The sequence below is a fragment of the Schistocerca piceifrons genome, chromosome 5 (assembly GCF_021461385.2).
Source record: "Schistocerca piceifrons isolate TAMUIC-IGC-003096 chromosome 5, iqSchPice1.1, whole genome shotgun sequence".
NCBI lineage: Eukaryota > Metazoa > Arthropoda > Insecta > Orthoptera > Acrididae > Schistocerca > Schistocerca piceifrons.
The window spans coordinates 24,668,034-24,687,919 of NC_060142.1; the positions used below are offsets into that span (position 1 = coordinate 24,668,034).

The window sequence follows — 19,886 nt, forward strand, 5'->3', positions numbered from 1 at the left end:
ACAGTTCTGACAGAACACCCAATAACCACAAAATGTTGGAGAGTGGCCATCACAGATGCGCTTTTCTTGAAGAACAAGACAGAATACAGAAAACGAGGAAAGGGGTTGTTGAATTTCTGGAAGATGGCAGTAATATTCATTGCAATTCCACTGGATTATCATGTGGGCAGAGTCAAGGGTAGACATATAGAAGCCGAGGAAAGGTCATGTCACTGCGTCAGTGGGTGTCAATAACGAGGATGGGGTGACATCCATAAAAACTGGGGCTGATTTGGGATGAGGAGTAAGGGTTGAAGCCACTCGGAAAGCTGGGGAACCCTTGTCAATTGACTTGCACTGCTTCTTCTTCTCCCTCGGAAGGAGGGGTGAGGCGTTATCTTTAAGGGAATAGGTGGCAGCAATGTCCAGATCAGACAGAGAGCCAGTGTCTTTGGGGCACTCGGAGCGTGGGTCCCTCATCCAACCCAAGGTTGCAGGCTCCCCCATCTTGAGAATGCAGGGAGCAGGGAGCCCCATCTGTAGCAGGAGCCAGAGAAGAGGATATCTGGCCGAGGAGGAGGAGCAGTTCCTTGAGGGGAAGAGTGGGAGCTGCTGGGGGCAGGGGAGGAAAGGGAAGTGGGTCAGGATGGGGCTAAGCAGGAGGGGGAAAGAGGGGAAGACGTAACTGAGGCAAAGGTAGGATACAAGATGACTTGGACAGGATTTGTGATTGGTGTAAAGAATGGCAGCTAACTCTAAATATAGATAAATGTAAATTAATGCAGATGAACAGGAAACGGAATCTTGTAATGTTTGAATACTCCATTATTAGTGTAGCGCTTGACACAGTCACGTTGATTAAATATTTGGGCGTAACATTGCAGAGCGATATGAAGTGGGACAAGCATGTAATGGCAGTTGTGGGGAAAGCGGATAGTCATCTTCGGTTCATTGGTAGAATTTTGGGAAGATGTGGTTCATCTGTAAAGGAGACCACTTATAAAGCACTAATATGACCTATTCTTGAGTACTGCTCGAGCGTTTGGGATCCCTATCAGGTCGGATTGAGGGAGGACATTCAGAGGCGGGCTGCTAGATTTGTTACTGGTAGGTTTTATCATCACGCGAGTGTTACAGAAATGCTTCAGGAGCTCGGTTGGGAGTCTCTAGAGGAAAGGAGGTGTTCTTTTCGTGAATCGCTACTGAGGAAATTTAGAGAAGCAGCATTTGAGGCTGACTGCAGTACAATTTTACTGCCGCCAACTTACATTTCGCGGAAAGACCACAAAGGTAAGATAAGAGAGATTAGGGCTTGTACAGAAGCATATAGGCAGTCATTTTTCCCTCGTTCTGTTTGGGAGTGGAACAGGGAGAGAAGATGCTAGTTGTGGTACGAGGTACCCTCCGCCACGCACCGTATGGTGGATTGCGGAGTATGTATGTCGAGGAGGAGAGATGCACAGGGTGAGGTCTGTCAAACTTCTTCTGGGTCTCAAAGTAGCTGAGATGGTCAGGGATCTTTATTTCTTGAATTCTGTTTTACTTCATATACACCGGACAATCGAGTGAGTGGGGAGAATGGAGATGAGTGCAGTTTACACCTGAGGTGCAAGGATTCCCCACATGAAGAGGGTGCCCACAGTCACCACAGATGGGAGTGGCATCACATCACGAGGACATGTGGCTGAACTTGAGCCAACAGAAGCAATCCATGGGACTTGGAATGTGCAATTTGATGTTGCATCTATATACCATTACCTTGAACTTCTGAGGCAGGGTACCCCTCTAAGTTCAGGATGAAAGTGCCAATGTCTATATGATGGTCCTTAGGGCCTCTTTGGACACACCGGACAAAATTAACATCATGTCGTTCTACATTAGCCATAAGTTAATCATCAGACTGTAGAAGATCCCTATGGAAAATTACACCCTGTGTCATATTGAGCGACTTGTGAGGAAAATATTCACCGAGATGTCTCCTAAACGGTCGCAGGCATAGAGGGAGGCTGACTGACTAGCAGAAGTTGTCTTGATACGGAGGGAGCCAGATCTCATCCTGCTTAACAACTCAACTTCACCGAACTTGTCCTCAATGTGTTCCACAAAGAAAGGGGGTTGGAGGAAGCAAAAGTTTCCCCATCAGTCATGGTGCACACCACGAAGTGCAAAAAGGGTTTCGCCTCAAGTTAGTGGGCCTGGTCCTCCTCCCAGGGGATAGCTGAGGAGGGTATGGGAAGGCAGAAATAAGAGCTGAGACAGAACTATTTCTAGGAAGATCAGCCACAGCAATGGCTGCCTGGCAAGACAAGTTGTTGCTGGGAGTTCCAATGCCCTGAAAAGATGGGCAACCACTCCTAAACTTACAGAAGGCATTCACAGTGCAGGTACCAAGCAGAGTGATCCCTGTGGTGTCAGGGGGGCTCAGCCAGGTGGGTACATAACAGCCCCACCACACGGACTGGCTAACGAGCTGGTGACCTAGCAAGGAGGTGAAAAGGCAATGGCGGGGAGAGAGGGGAATGAGGAAAAGACAGGGGGAAGGGGGAAATGAGAGAGAGAGGGCAGAAAGGTGGGAGGAACCCATGCCAAAGATGCTAGGGAGGGAGTTCTTCCCTATCTGGCTAACACTACAGATTTCAGATTTAGAGGTGGAGGTCAAACCACTGAGGAGGAGCAGAAAAGCCACAAAACAGGAGGACAAGCAAACCCACAAAACCACAAGACAAAGCGAAGTCTGGGTTGACAAAAATAAGAACACCAGGAGAGGGGAAAAAAGAGCAAGGGAAAGAAATAAGGACAGGGAAGGAGAAAGAAGGGGAAGGTAAAGCAGCCCAGAAAAGCAAAATGTTGCAATAGCTCAGGGACCCATGCATGCAACACACATAACCACAACAGAGTTGTGGGCTCCCTGGGGGGATTAGGGATTGCAGAGCAGGAGAATTTTATGGATGGAGAGGAGGCATTGCATTAGGTTTGGGTGTGATTTACATGGTCTTGCAGGACTATCCCTCACCATTCTAATCCTGTACATTCAGACATTCTTCTATAGAGTGAAAGGATTTATGAAGTAGAGATGATTTTATGATGTGTTGCAAGTTAAATTTCATTATCCATTAAATTCTTTGCATCACTGGGTAGATGGTCGAAAGTTTTTATAGCTGAGAATCCCACTCCTCTTTGAGTCACCCTTAGGCTCAGTAATGGACAGAGTAACTCATTTCTCCTTCAGAGCTATTTATGAAGAAAATTGTTGGTCCACATGACAGACACAAGGATGTAGGGCATTTTCATAATGATTGCCAAACCATAGGGAAACCAATGAAGAAATAAAGACACTACACATTATAACACAAAGATTTTCGCGGACTCTGGAAAGGAGTTGATGACACATAGGAGGTATAACACCGTCCAGTAGAGTGAGTAACCGTTAACAGAATATGGCAATACACAATAAAAGTGTTTTTAATGAACATTTCTATCCTTTTACACTGTGACAAGCAAGATTCTACTTTATTGCCTCATAAATGCTCCTTCTTTATATACCACAACTAAGGTTTAATCTAGCCTCTGATACATCATCAGACACTTCCAGTCCTTCCCAACAGCCAGTAAAGCCCACAAACTTCATGTCTTCCAGTCTTCAACTGATCAGAATTACCTGGTCCCACCCATAAATGAAGCTACAGAAAGTTTATTATGGCACTTTGCCTTTGATGGTGAGCACTGTGCCTCTCTTTTCTCCACCAGTCTTTGCGGACTGCTCTTTCTCCGGGTTGCTTCCAACTCTTCATACCACTGATACCACTTCACAATTCCACTACCACCCAAACTCTGAACCAACACCCACTGCTTGCACTACGCTTTTCATTTGCATACGCCGATGCACATTTCTTGGCCTCTGTTCTCTTTTGATTAGCTGTCTCATAAACAACCACAGCGAAAAACTCCGATTGGTAACTCAGTTCCCTGTTACCCCACTGCCTCTTGCTTCTCCCAGATGAATTTCCTGGCATAACTGTGGCCTGGAAATTACAGCTATTACATCTATGAACCATGGAACTTGCCGGTGGTGGGGAGGCTTGCGTGCCTCAACGATACAGATAGCCGTACCGTAGGTGCAACCATAACGGAGGGGTATCTGTTGAGAGGCCAGACAAACGTGTGGTTCCTGAAGAGGGGCAGCAGCCTTTTCAGTAGTTGCAACAGTCTGGATAATTGACTGATCTGGCCTTGTAACACTAACCAAAATGGCCTTGCTGTTCTGGTACTGCGAACGGATGAAAGCAAGGGGAAACTACAGCCGTAATTTTTCCCGAGGGCATGAAGCTTTACTGTATGATTAAATGATGATGGCACCCTCTTGGGTAAAATATTCCGGAGGTAAAATAGTCCCCCATTCAGATCTCCGGGTGGGGACTACTCAAGAGGATGTCGTTATCAGGAGAAAGAAAACTGGCGTTCTACGGATCGGAGCTTGGAATGTCAGATCCCTTAATTGGGCAGGTAGGTTAGAAAATTTAAAAAGGGAAATGGATAGGTTAAAGTTAGATATAGTGGGACTTAGTGAAGTTCGGTGGCAGGAGGAACAAGACTTTTGGTCAGGTGAATACAGGGTTATAAATACAAAATCAAATAGGGGTAATGCAGGAGTAGGTTTAATAATGAATGAAAAAATAGGAGTGGGGGTAAGCTACTACAAACAGCATGGTGAAAGCATTATTGTGGCCAAGATAGACATGAAGCCCACGCCTACTACAGTAGTACCAAGTTTATATGCCAACTAGCTCAGCAGGTGACGAAGAAATTGATGAAATGTATGATGAGATAAAAGAAATTATTCAGGTAGTGAAGGGAGACCAAAAATTTAATAGCCATGGGTGACTGGAATCCAAGAGTAGGAAAAGGGAGAGAAGGAAACATAGTAGGTGAACATGGATTGGGGCAAAGAAATGAAAGAGGAAGCCGCCTGGTAGAATTTTGTGCAGAGCGTAACTTAATCATACCTAACACTTGGTTTAAGAATCATAAAAGAAGGTTGTACACATGGAAGAATCCTGGAAATACTAGAAGGTATCAGATAGATTATATAATGGTAAGGCAGAGATTTAGGAACCAGGTTTTAAATTGTAAGACATTTCCAGGGGCAGATGTGGACTCTGACCACAATTTATTGGTTATGAACGGTAGATTAAAACTGAAGAAACTGCAAAAAGGTGGGAATTTAAGGAGATGGGACCTGGATAAACTGAAAGAACCAAAGGTTGTACAGAGTTTCAGGGAGAGCATAAGGGAACAATTGACAGGAATGGGGGAAAGAAATACAGTAGAAGAAGAATGGGTAGCTTTGAGGGATGAAATAGTGAAGGCAACAGAGGCTCAAGTAGGTAAAAAGACAAGGGCTAATTGAAATCCTTGGGTAACAGAAGAGATACTGAATTTAATTGATGAAAGGAGAAAATATAAAAATGCAGTAAATGAAGCAGGCAAAAAGGAATACAAACGTCTCAAAAATGATATCAACAGGAAGTGCAAAATGACTAAGCAGGGATGGCTAGAGGACAAATGTAAGGATGTAGGGGTAGGATAGATACTGCCTACAGGAAAATTAAAGAGACTTTTGGAGAAAGGAGAACCACTTGCATGAATATCAAGAGCTCAGATGGCAACCCAGTTCTAAGCAAAGAAGGGAAAGCAGAAAGGTGGAAGGAGTATATAGAGGGTCTATACAAGGGTGATGTACTTGAGGACAATATTATGGAAATGGAAGAGGATGTAGATGAAGATGAAATGGGAGATATGATACAGCGTGAAGAGTTTGACAGAGCACTGTCAGATCTAAGTTGAAACAAGGCCTCCGGAGTAGACAACATTCCATTGGAACTACTGACAGCCTTGGGAGAGCCAGCCCTGACAAAACTGGTGAGCAAGATGTATGAGACAGGTGAAATACCCTCAGACTTCAAGAAGAATATAATAATTCCAATCACATAGAAAGCAGTTGTTAACAGATGTGAAAATTACCGAACTATCAGTTTAATAAGTCACAGCTACAAAATACTAACGCAAATTCTTTACCGACGAATGGAAAAACTGACAGAAGCCGACCTTGGGGTAGATCAGTTTGGATTCCGTAGAAATGTTGGAACACGTGAGGCAATACTGACCCTACGACTTATCTTAGAAGAAAGATTAAGGAAAGGCAAACCTACGTTTCTAGCATTTGTAGACTTACAGAAAGCTTTTGAAAATGTTGATTGGAATATTCTCTTTCAAATTCTGAAGGTGGCAGGGGTAAAATGTAGAGAGTGAAAGACTATTTACAATTTGTACAGAAAGCAGATGGCAGTTATAAGAGTCGAGGGGTATGAAAGGGAAGCAGTGGTTGGGAAGGAAGTGAGACAGGGTTGTAGCCTCTCCCAGATGTTATTCAATCTGTATATTGAGCAAGCAGTAAAGGAAACAAAAGAAAAATTTGGAGTAGGTATGAAAGTCCATGGAGAAGAAACAAAAACTTTGAGGTTTGTCGATGACATTGTAATTCTGTCAGAGACAGCAAAGGACTTGGAAGAGCAGTTGAATGGAATGGACAGTGTCTTGAAAGGAGGTTATAAGATTAACATCAACAAAAGCAAAACGAGGATAATGGAATGTAGTTGAATTAAGTTGGGTGATGCTGAGGGAATTAGACTAGGAAATGAGACACTTAAAGTAGTAAAGGAGTTTTGCTATTTGGGGAGCAAAATAACTGATGATAGTCGAAGTAGAGAGGATATAAAATGTAGACTGGCAAAGGCAAGGAAAGCGTTTCTCAAGAAGATAAATTTGTTAACATTGAGTATAGATTTAAGTGTCAGGAAGTCATTTCTGAAAGTATTTGTATGGAGTGTAGCCATGTATGGAAGTGAAACGTGGACGATAAATAACGTAGACAAGAAGAGAATAGAAGCATTCGAAATGTGGTGCTACAGAAGAATGCTGAAGATTAGATGGGTAGATCACATAACTAATGATGAGGTATTGAATAGAACTGGGGAGAAGAGGAGCTTGTGGCACAACTTGATTAGAAGAAGGGATTGGTTGGTAGGACATGTTCTGAGGCATCGAGGGATCACCAATTTAGTATTGGAGGGCAGCGTGGAGGGTAAAAATCGTAGAGGGAGACCAAGAGATGAATACACTAAGCAGATTCAGAAGGATGTAGGCTGCAGTAGGGACTGGGAGATGAAGAAGTTTGCACAGGAAAGAGTAGCATGGAGAGCTGCATCAAACCAGTCTCAGGACTGAAGACAACAACAACAGTAAACTGAGTGCAACACTTCGCAGGTACCAATACACCTCGATTCTGGGTTTGCAAAATAGTCTCGGAGTACCCACAGCTGCTATTGTTCAATAACAGGTTCAGGGTTTGCAAGGCATTTTGACAAACATTTCTGAGGACAAGATGAATTCTCTGCGCCCAGAGTTCCTAGGGCCCTCGTCCCTGAGCGTGAACATGGAGTCACCCACCCTCTTCATCGTAACCATTATCCAGAAAGCTACTCTACTCACAGCTGAAGCAACAGGTTTCTCACCTGTCCACTTTAATACAGCATGACCAGTACAGAACTTAACTACATCTACAGACTATAGTCTCACAAAATGAACTGCCACAAATTTCAATTCATATTGTTTTGTAGAAGTCTGCACTTCTGATCAGAATGTAATTCAAGACTTCCTGCAAAAGTATATGAAGTTGTAAATGTTGGCTGAGGGAGTAGTGTACAGATATAAATTACTTTACTCACTCCATTGTCTGTATAACACTAAGAATGTTGAGTTTGTAGTTTCAAAATTACCTGTCATAATATACCAGCCCGTGTTCTTTGTAGCTCAACAACACTATCAAGAGGCGATTGTCACAATATATGTAGACTGACTGGGAGAGTTAACAAAGTTTTTCTGATGAAAGTGTCCATTGGTTCTGTCCTTGTGGTGGAAGTAAGTTCATGTGTGTACTTTCTATTCTGCAATGACTTTCAAGACAAGCAGACAACAGAGACTTAAGTGTATACACTGCACTAACAACAAATGACCACTACACTGTTTAGTACTATTCCTGCTTGTGACAGCAAAATTTAACCAAGTAGATTAGAAACAAAGCTGCTACTCTGGGGAAAAAAGCTTCTACATTTCAGTTATATTAAAGAGCTGCTGTTTATTTTGTATGGGTAACTTAATATTTACATTTATATTTAGTGTCGCCATGCTCATGGTTGTGTTTGTTTGTATGTCTGCGTGATTTTATGGACTTTCTGCTATATAAGAACATCCAGAGCTCAAAAACTAGTTGATACTGTGTTCTGTTATGTGTGTCTATACACATGTAGTAGGTGAATATGGAATGGAGGTACGGAATGAAAGAGGAAGCCGCCTGGCAGAATTTTGCGCAGAGCATAACTTAATCACTTGGTTTAAGAATCATGAAAGAAGGCTGTATACATGGAAAAAGCCTGGAGATTCTGATAGGTTTCAGATAGATTATATAATGGTAAGGCAGAGATTTAGGAACCAGGTTTTAAATTGTAAAACATTTCCAGGAGCAGATGTGGACTCTGACCACAATCTATTGGTTATGAACGGTAGATTAAAACTGAAGAAACTGCAAAAAGGTGGGAATTTAAGGAGATGGGACCTGGATAAACTGAAAGAACCAAAGGTTGTACAGAGGTTCAGGGAGAGCATAAGGGAACAATTGACAGGAATACAGTAGAAGAAGAATGGGTAGCTTTGAGGGATGAAATAGTGAAGGCAACAGAGGCTCAAGTAGGTAAAAAGGCAAGGGCTAATTGAAATCCTTGGGTAACAGAAGAGATACTGAATTTAATTGATGAAAGGAGAAAATATAAAAATGCAGTAAATGAAGCAGGCAAAAAGGAATAAAAACGTCTCAAAAATGATATCAACAGGAAGTGCAAAATGACTAAGCAGGGATGGCTAGAGGACAAATGTAAGGATGTAGGGGTAGGATAGCTACTGCCTACAGGAAAATTAAAGAGACCTTTGGAGAAAGGAGAACCACTTGCATGAATATCAAGAGCTCAGATGGCAACCCAGTTCTAAGCAAAAAAGGGAAAGCAGAAAGGTGGAAGGAATATATAGAAGGTCTATACAAGGGTGATGTTCTTGAGGACAATATTATGGAAATGTAAGAGGATGTAGATGAAGATGAAATGGGAGATATGATACAGCGTGAAGAGTTTGACAGAGCACTGTCAGATCTAAGTTGAAACAAGGCCTCCGGAGTAGACAACATTCCATTGGAACTACTGACAGCCTTGGGAGAGCCAGCCCTGACAAAACTCTACCATCTGGTGAGCAAGATGTATGAGACAGGCGAAATACCCTCAGACGTCAAGAAGAATATAATAATTCCAATCCCATAGAAAGCAGTTGTTAACAGATGTGAAAATTACCGAACTATCAGTTTAATAAGTCACAGCCGCAAAATACTAATGCAAATTCTTTACAGACAAATGGAAAAACTGGTAGAACCCGACCTCGGGGTAGATCAGTTTGGATTCCACAGAAATGTTGGAACACGTGAGGCAATACTGACCCTACGACTTATCTTAGAAAATAGATTAAGGAAAGGCAAACCTACATTTCTAGCATTTGTAGACTTAGAGAAAGTTTTCGACAGTGTTGACTGGAATACTCTCTTTCAAATTCTGCAGGTGGCAGGGGTAAAATACAGGGAGTGAAAGGATATTTACAATTTGTACAGAAACCAGATGGCAGTTATAAGAGTCGAGGGGCATGAAAGGGAAGCAGAGGAAAGCAGTGGTTGGGAAGGGAGTGCGACAGAGTTGTCGCCTATCCCTGATGTGATTCAATCTGTATATTGAGCGAGCAGTAAGGGAAACAAAAGAAAAATTCGGAGTACGAACTAAAATCCATGGAGAAGAAATTAAATCTTTGAGGTTCGCTGATAACATTGTAATTCTGTCAGAGACAGCACGGGACCTGGAAGAGCAGCTGAACGGAATGGACAGTGTCTTGAAAGGAGGATATAAGATGAACATCAACAAAAGCAAAATGAGGATAATGGAATGTAGTCGAATTAAGTCGGGTGATGCTGTGGGAATTAGATTAGGATATGAGACACTTAAAGTAGTAAAGGAGTTTTGCTATTTGGGGAGCAAAATAACTGAGAATGGTCAGAGTAGTGGAGATATAAAATGTAGACTGGCAATGGCAAGAAAAGCGTTTCTGAAGAAGAGAAATTTGTTAACATCGAGTATAGATTTAAGCGTCAGGAAGTCATTTCTGAAAGTATTTGTATGGAGTGTAGCCATGTATGGAAGTGAAATGTGGACGATAAATAGTTTAGACAAAAAGAGAATAGAAGCTTTCGAAATGTGGTGCTACAGAAGAATGCTGAAGATTAGATGGGTAGATCACATAACTAATGAGGAGGTATTGAATATAATTGGGAAGAAATTTGTGGCACAACTTGACTAGAAGAAGGGATCATTTGGTACGACATATTCTGAGGCATCAAGAGATCATCAATTTAGTAGTGGAGGGCAGCGTGGAGGGTAAAACTCGTAGAGGGAGACTAAGAGATGAATACACTAAACAGATTCAGAAGGATGTAGGTTGCAGTATGTACTGGGAGATGAAGAAGCTTGAACAGGATAGAGTAGCATAGAGAGCTGCATCAATCCAGTCTCTGGACTGAAGACCACAACAACAACAACAACATATGATGAGAATGCCAGATAATCGATGGCCAAAGAAGGTTTATGTATGGAAACCAACTGGCAGATGTTAGCTCAGAAGACCACAACGTTCTTGGATAGACCACTTAAATGGAGTAATGTAAAATCGCAGCATCAACAAGGAAGAGGTGCTTGATAAAGAGGTTTGGCGGAGGATAACAGGAATACAACAAGATGCCATTATTAATTAATGTTTGTATTGATTAATCCTGTAATAATAATAATAATAATAATAATAAAACAGTCAGAAATGAGCTTCTCAATTACTTTATCTATGTGAGAGATCCAAGTTTCTCCTTGAGTATGTAATGTTCAAAGGACTTACAGGGATACAGTTGAGTGACATAGCCAGTATCCACTGTTATTTCGACAGGAGAACACACTGACATTTTCAAGGTTTGACTGCAGGAAGTAAGTGCTGTGCATGCAAATTCTGCATGGAATCCTGCTCTCTTCTTTGTCCAAAAACAGAGAGTCAGAGTTAATACTACCTCACCCATTGATTACAAAATTCAGTATTGATAACTTCTGATGTCACTCATTCATCCAAGGTTTGTGATGGTACTAGCATTTACAGAGTGTGTGTGTGTGTGTGTGTGTGTGTGTGTGTGTGTAGGCGCGCATGTGAGCGGGTGTTGTTAGATGTTTCCAGAGTTTTTATGTAAACCAAGGTTTTAAATTCCCTTGCACAGCACTTACTTGTTCCAGTTATTCCTTGACAATGGCAGCATGTGCTCCTGTTGGAATATCGGTGGTTATCGATGATGTCATCAGGCTGTATTTCTGTAAGTTACTTCAACATTGTGTACATCTGGAGAAACTTACATCTCATGTTGTTTATGTGCATTGTTGCTTCGAAGTTTGGATAAATTTCACAGCAGTAGAGTAAGACTGCAATGTGTGCTGTGATTTTTGCTGAGATGATGTGACCAAAATATTGTTCCCATATTTGTGCATTAAATTAATTTTCCTGCCACCAATAGCATGAAGCAACACGCCAGCCTAGCTCTCATTTGCGAAAGGATCTGTTACACTCACTGACAGTTGTGTCTTGTTTCCAAGGAACTGTTTCAGCTTCATTTAATAATTGCTTCAAAAATTTTGGCTTTTTCTTGGCAATGGCTGGAGTAATACTCATGGCTGCAGCCTGACTGAGTTCATTCTGTAACCATCTGGCTCAGAGCCTAATACTATACCCTGACATTCTGTATGGAGAAAGCTTTTGATGATGCAGCTTTATCCAAGGTTGGAAAAGGTTAAATTTTCCAGCAATTCCGAAGCGTTTGCCAGTGGTTGATTTTATTAGTTCTGCTGACCAGACAGTTTTTAAACTACCTTCTGATGTTGAAGAGAAGGCTAGGAGGGAGGAAAGTCGTTTTGACTGGAGCACATCCAGCTGAGAAGGCTGCTTTATGTTCACTTACAAGATGACCCAAATTTGTTATTTTACCTGCAGACAAGAGCAATGTTACCATTGTTTTGCACAAGCAGGATTACGTTTAAAAGATGCAGTGCTAACTGTCTGATTCAGGGTATCATAGGATCGGTACTGACCCTACAAAAAGTGTTGAGAGGATCACTAACAGCCTCCGGAAGAAAAGTTCGTGTCACAGGAGACTATCGAGAGTCTACGTTCTTATTGTACTGCTCCCCCTAAGCTGTATGGCCTTCCTATGGTCCACGACAAAGGAGTTCCACTTCATCTGATTGTGAGTAACACTGGTGACATGCAGTCTAGCAAAACACCTTGCCGCTCTGGTGACCCCTAAGGTAGGATGGGGTGAGCATCACATTAGGAACTCAGCAGATTTCTTATGTCAATTAGTGAGAATGCGTTTCAATGAATCTGACCTTTTAGTAAGTTTTGATGTGGTCTCTCTCTTCAATTATGTACTTTTGTCTGATTCATTATGGTTGACTGAGGTTAGGTTTGGTGTTGAATTAACAAACCTATTTTGACATATGTTTACTTCAACTTATTGTTTACTCGATGTCCAGAGCAGACAGACAGAGCTGCAATAGGAAACCCGTTGTCACCTATTATTGCCTATTTGTTTACAGAAGACTTTGAGGAACCTGCCTCGGAGTTGATGGCTTTGAAACCTGCATGGTTTTTCAGATACATAGGCAATACTATTGTTTTTTGGTCTCATGACAGTGAGAAATCAAACGACCTTTTAGAAAACCTAAATTCAATCCACCCAAATATCTGTTTCATGATGGATGTGGAAAAGGATGCCTCTCACCCTTCTTTTATGTGTTGGTCAGCAGGAAGCTTTTTTGTATGCTGGTACATACCATTTATAGGAAGTCTACTCCCACTGACATGTAGCTGTAAGCTGATAGTTGTCCACATCTGGCTCAATGGGAAGCGGTACTTTGTACCATGGTTCACAGGGCCCATGTCATGTCAGTCCTTAAGAGTTCATCATCTCAGTTAATCCATCTCAGGGTCACCTTTTGTCAGAATGATTATACTGAGAGACAGATCTGACACATTTTGTGTAATAAGCCAATTGTTCAACAGGAGAGTGATGACAATATTGAGGAGGCACCAAAGTCTACAGACTTTTTGCCTTACAAAGCGAGCTTTTTGAACAAGACCGAGCATATTTTGTGGAAATATTATGTGAAATGTGTTTCTGGACCACCACCAAAATCAGGGTCCATTTAGGTTCCATAAATGATGATCTTGGTTTGAGTTAAGGTGGTGTCTACCGTATTCCTTGCAGTTGTGGCATGTCATATATTTGTCAGACTATCAGGACTGTAGAGAATCAGTGTATTGAGCATTACACGTGTTTACAACAGCTGAGTAAATTCACCATTGCAGAACATTGTCTTGCCTCCAGTCATTCTATGGAATATAACAACATGGTGGTTCTGGCATTCACTTTCAGCTACTGGATAGTCTTATTAGAGAAGCAGCTGAAATTAAATTAGAAAGTAACCTTATAAATAGAAATGGTGTTTTTTGTTTAAATTCAGAATGGAATTCTTCTTTCACTCCTGTCAAACAATAAAGGGACAGAGTTTATGATACTTCAACCATTGGTTATTAAATTCACTATTGATAACTTGTGATGGTGGTCATCCTTGGTTTTTGAAGGAACTAGTGCCTACAGAGAGAGAGAGAGAGAGAGAGAGAGAGAGAGAGAGAGAGTTATCTTCCCAGAGTTTCTCTGCAAAATGAGGTTTTAAATTCCTCTGCTCAGCGATTACTAGCTGCAGTTATGGCTTGAAAATGGCAGGTGTGCTCCTGTCGAAATACTGGCAGTTGTCAACAATGACATCTGACTCTATTCCCGTAAGTTATTTGAACATTATCTGTGTGTTGATCCATTTTAACTTAACATGCAGTTGGAGCCCAAATAATTGTATATACACAGTTTCCTTTAAAGGGAGGAAAGAAGATTGGGTTTAATGGGTTTAATATCCTGCGTAGTTTCATTTAGTGTTTGGCAGTTGATGACTACTTCTGACATCAATAGCTCTACACTGCTTGTTTGAAAATTAGTCAGTTATTGAAAAATAATTTTATTCAAAATATAATTATGCCAAATTCCCAACCTTGTCTGCTGAACTCTCTGGAACATCCCAAGTAATTATGGAATGGACATTTGTATTTCTTGACAGCTTGATGAATTAGTGAATGTCTTGTCAGTTTATCTCTGCGACTAAATGTTGCACCACAGTGCTGCAATTGAATTACAATAATCAGCCACTTTTTACAAGTAATTACATCTTGGATTTTAAGGGAACAGAATACTGCACACATAAAAATATAAATTAATGACATGTAGCTGCCAAAATAAATTACAGAGAAACAATTAAGCTTAATATCAATAAATGGCTATTGAGAAACATTGTCCCAACTGATGTCCACATTTTTGCGATCACTGTTTTGATTAATTAATCTGTCAATATTCATCTTATGGAAACCCATACGAGAAAGTAACTGCAAATTTTATGTGCACCCTCAACAATTAAAATACATGTAATATATTAGGAGATTATATTTAGTTAAATTGAAAGAATCAGAATTTGTTGAGCATTTCAATGGGAGCATTAGGCACCAAGCAACTCAAACACGGGAAAGGAATACAGGAGTATATAAATGGGTACCTTTGGGAGACGAAATAGTAATGCCAACAGAGTATCATCTAGGCAAAATGATATGGTTTAGTTAACATCCTTGGGTAACATGTAAGGTATTGAAATTTCCGCACAAATGAGACTTTGAATGACAAAGAGAAACATTTAAAGCATATTTTACAGATTTTATCTTCCTTGAGGAGGAGTGGAAGCAAAGAACAGGAAAGGGTTATGCAGATGATGTGGAGGATGTATGTGTATGAATGATTCCTACATCTGAGGAAAAACTTTACCTGATACCTTACTCTAATTTTAAATGTACTCTAAAGATACCCATCTGCCATTAGACACCTGATATTTATCATTCCACACTGTTGTTATTCTATACTGGATTTTCCATTTTACGAGATACTGAATTTAAAGCGCAAAATGAGAAAACCAACATTAGCAACCAAACATTATCTAAGTTAAAACACACACACACACACACACACACACACACACACACACACACACACACACACACACACACACACAGAGAGAGAGAGAGAGAGAGAGAGAGAGAGAGAGAGGAGAGAGAGAGAGAGAGAGAGAGAGAAATTTAAACACCCAGCCATAGAAACATCCAGCAGAATAGTACATGCTGTGACTGCCAAACAAAGCAAAACAAAAGGCAGTTGCAATCCATGAGCTGAAAAGAAAGTCCACAAGTGCACAAGGTGAATATGAATGCATAGCAACATGCAAATGAGAAAATGTGGCTAAACATGGTTACTAAATGCTATTTTCTGAAATGTTTTCAAAAACGAAAACTAAGTAGATATTCCAGAATTTGAATTAAGAATAACTGCCAACTTGAGTAACTTAGAAGTAAACATCCTCAGTAGAGCGAAGCAGCTAAAACACTTAAGAAAGGCAAAGCCTCTGGTCCAGATTGTATACCAGTCAGGTTTCTTTCACAGTACACTGATACAACAGCCTCATACTTAGCAATCATATACAACTATTCGCTCATAGGAAGATCTGTACACCCAAAGAGTGGAAAGTCACACCAACAGTCAGGGAATGAAATAAGATTAATCCACTGAATTACAGACCCATGCCACTAATGTTGCTTTGCAGTGGAACATATGCTTTACTTTAGAACATTATGAATAACCTCTAAGAAAACAATTTATTGACAAATAGCCAACGCAGATTCCGAAAATATCATTCTTTTGAAACACAATTGGTTCTTTATTCTCATGAAGTAATTAGTGCTATCAATGGGGGACGTCAAATTGAGTCCATATTTTTTGATTTCCAGAAGGTTTTTGATACCATATCCCACAAGCAATTACTAATTAAACTGCATGCCTATGGAGTATTATCTTGGTTGTGTGACTGGATTCATGATTTCCTTTAGAAAGTCACTGAGTAAAACAGAAGTAATAACTGGCATTCCTCAAAGAAGTATTACAGGCCCTCTGTTATTCCTGATCTACACAAGCAATTTTGGAGACAATCTGAGCAGCCCTCTTAGATTGTTTGTACATGATGCTGTCATTTACCATCTTGAAAAGTCATCAGATAATAAAAAGTGGCAATTGACTCTAAATAATGAAAAGTGTGAAGTCATCCACATGGGTACTAAAGGAAATCCACTGAATTTCAGTTACACAACAAATCACATATATCAAAAAGCTGTAAACTTAATTAAATACTTAAGGATTACAATTACAAATAACTTAAATTGGAACAATCATGCAGTTGATATTGTGGGGAGAAAAACCAAAGACTGAGATTTACTGGCAGGACAATTAGAAATGCTTGTTCACGCTCTTCTGGAGTACTACTGTGGGGTAGGGGATCCGCATCAGGCATCCAAAAAGTTCAAAGAAGGGCAGCTCATTTTGTATTATCGCAAAATAAGGGATAGAGTGCCACAGGTGTGATACATGAACTGGTGTGGCAGACATTAAAACAAAGGTGTTTTTCGCTGCAATGGAACCTTCTCATGAAATGTCAATTACCAATTGAGTGTGAAAATTTTTTTGTTAGTGCCCAACTACACAGGCAGGTGTGATAACCATAATAAAATAACACATTGCCAGGCACTTAATTGTGAATTGCAGAGTGATCATGTAAATTTAGATGTAGATAAAAGTAATTTTAAATGTGAGAACTCATACAATCTCAAAAATTACAATGACTACCATAGATGCTATAAATAAGAGTGAAACGTGTCTGGTATACATAAGGCTTTATACCAGAGTGTCAAACTATTTTATGTGCATGGACATGCATACCTTGTGGCTAAGGGGTGCAGGCACTGCTGCCCTCAGAATCACTACACTACACTACACCTACTACTACTACTACTACTACTACTACTACTACGACCACCACGACCACCATCACCACCACTACAACAAATGTGTAAAACTGTAAAAGTATGTCAAAGAATTACAATCATACTCTTGACATAAGATTTGGTAGGAAGGAAATCCACAATTAAGCTTCATAGTAGAATCTGATAATCAAGTGCTTTAATTGTAAACAGTTTTATTGGTTCAAAAACACAACCAGTTTTGGGCAATTGTAAACCCATCTTCAGGTGTAAAAGACTGAAACATGGAAAATGAATAAGCTACAGCAACAGATTGTATAGCACTTCTTGTTATAATAATAGTGGAGATTCACTATTCAACAGTAAATATGAGGTTGATATGGTCAGGTTAGTCAGAATGAAAATATATATGTTGCATCAGACAAACACTAAATAACCTAAGGAAAGTCAGCAATCAAAGTAGCTATCTGGTGCAACACTCTTGTTTTCATTCCAACTAACCTGAGCGTATCAACCTCATAAATATAGTTGGGCATTGGATCTCCACTATTATTATAACATCTTGAGTCTTATACATTCTTATTAAATTCTTCGTTTCCCTTTTTGTAGACTTGTGCAGCTGAAGATGAGCTTATAACTGCCACAAATCAGTCATCTTTTTGAATCAATAAAACTCTTTCAAACTGAAGTAGTTGATTATCTGGTTCTGCATATGGTCTGGGAGATGTCTTTGGTACTGACAGACCAGTAGCATTGTTCCATTGCCTAGCACCTGCAAGTAGCCAGCTAATGATGGACTGCATTTGTGCAGGTAGCACTTGGTGGGCTGCCACTCTGCAAACCTGACACTCATGTGTCTGAAACGTATCAGTAAGTGTCTCAAGTACAACTGGTGCTATTGTTTCGCCATTTTCCTAACTAGCAATTCAGCTCATAGTTTATTTTGCTTTGGTTGTTTTTAGCACTTATTTGTACCTGCTTCATTTCAAACAATGCCCAGTGCGACAAGTAGTACCAACTCAACATCCAAAGTGAAGCAGAGGAAGAAAAGTGTGTTACATAGTTAAGTCTGCAAATCTGTGTGTTCTGTAAGGGACTGTCTTGGGAAAGAAAAGGAAAAAAAGGTAAGCTCTTATTTCCTGTTGCTCAGCTGGTTAAGAGGACTGCAATGACATCAAGAGTAAGCAAGAACATGTAATGATGGGGAAAGAACAGAGCAGTACAGATTGTGGTGCGTAACATGGCTACACACACTAGGGAACAAGTGGCCAAGGAAGAAGAAGCAAGTGACAGCTTCAGACGATTTCCAGAGAGACACTATTTGTAATCATTTATGCAGCTATTATAAGAGAAACGAATATCCCACACTATCTAAATAACTTGTGTCACTTCCAAAAAAATCATCTTTTTCAAAGGAACCAAATTCTCATTGTGTACAGTGCTCTCAGACATAGGCATCAGCTATTCAAAGTTGAACAGATGCAAAGTATTAATGGAAAGAGTAGATGATGTTGCATGGCGGTACAAGTTTCTGCGCATTGTCGTAGGTGTGAGATTCAAAAGTATAGTGAGGCTAGATGAAACCTGGATTGATTACAGCCATTCATTACGCTATGGTCGCAGGTTCAAATCCTGCCTTGGGCATGGATGTGTGTGATGTCCTTAGGTTAGTTAGGTTTAAGTAGTTCTAAGTTCTAGGGGACGGATGACCTCAGAAGTTAAGTCCCATAGTGCTCAGAGCCATTTGAACCATTCATTACATAGAGGATGGAAAACCTGAGGGACTGTGGCACTGCCTGTTGGAAATGGAGACTAAATTATTATTTTACATGAAGGTACACTGGATGATTTTGTGACAAATCACCTGTTAACATTTCATTTGAAAAAGACGGGTGGTTACCAATTAAAAAAAAAAAGTGTACTTTCTCAAAAGTAATTCAAGTTACTTATGAGAAATCTGAGAAGTCCATCAGTGATTGTTATGGTTAATGCTCCATATCATTCTGCTGTTCATAATAAGACCAACTTCGGCAACAAAAAAGAGAATAACATTCAGTGGCTGAAATGACGAAAGTGGATTTCTGTTCAAGAAGGCTGAATTGTTCAAAACTGTGGCACCAAAGAAACTGCAATTTCCAACATTTGCAACTGCTGAGATTACGATAAGGCAAGGGTATTAAATTGTTTGTTTTCCTCCATATCTCTGTCATTGACAGAGTATGGACCGGAAGAAAAATCAGCATATCGGAAGCTAAAAATCTCCTTGTACCAGCTGTCAATCGCATAACAAGTGAGACCTGGATGAAAACTGTGAACAGCACTGCAAGCACCATAACAGAGGATGCCAAATATGAAGGCATTGTGGAAGAATACAGTCAAAAAGTTATCATTCTTGTGGGAGGGAGCAGTGATAGTGTGAAGAGTGCTGAAGAATGCTACTCTAAATCATATTCTGACAGTGATGCAAATGAAGTTTTCTCATTAGTGAAACTATGACACACTTAGAAGTGTAAGACGGGGGCATGCCATCAGGTTATCATCGTACTGCGAGTCCTTTATCCAAAGGATAACTGTTTGTACATTTATCCTTGTGACTTCTCAGCAATTTTAGTGAGTTTTTGCCTTTCACTATCGTCAACTCCTTCAGATTTTATCTTGCTTCCCCCCTTTGCATAAATTTCGTACTTTTCGTAAGAAAAGTTTATGATATTTCAGCATATTAT

The 19,886-nt window shown here is 40.4% G+C and overlaps 1 protein-coding gene across 2 annotated transcripts in view; it reads right to left on the bottom strand.

Annotated features, from left to right (window-relative positions):
* LOC124797969 (zinc finger protein 184-like) overlaps positions 1 to 19,886 on the bottom strand; it is a 362,232-nt gene that overhangs the window by 13,417 nt on the left and 328,929 nt on the right. For both annotated transcript variants that reach the window (XM_047261138.1, XM_047261137.1), the window contains one exon: positions 14,310 to 14,436. In XM_047261138.1, the coding sequence (XP_047117094.1) occupies positions 14,310 to 14,436 (127 nt within the window). The remainder of the gene's footprint in view (positions 1 to 14,309; positions 14,437 to 19,886) is intronic.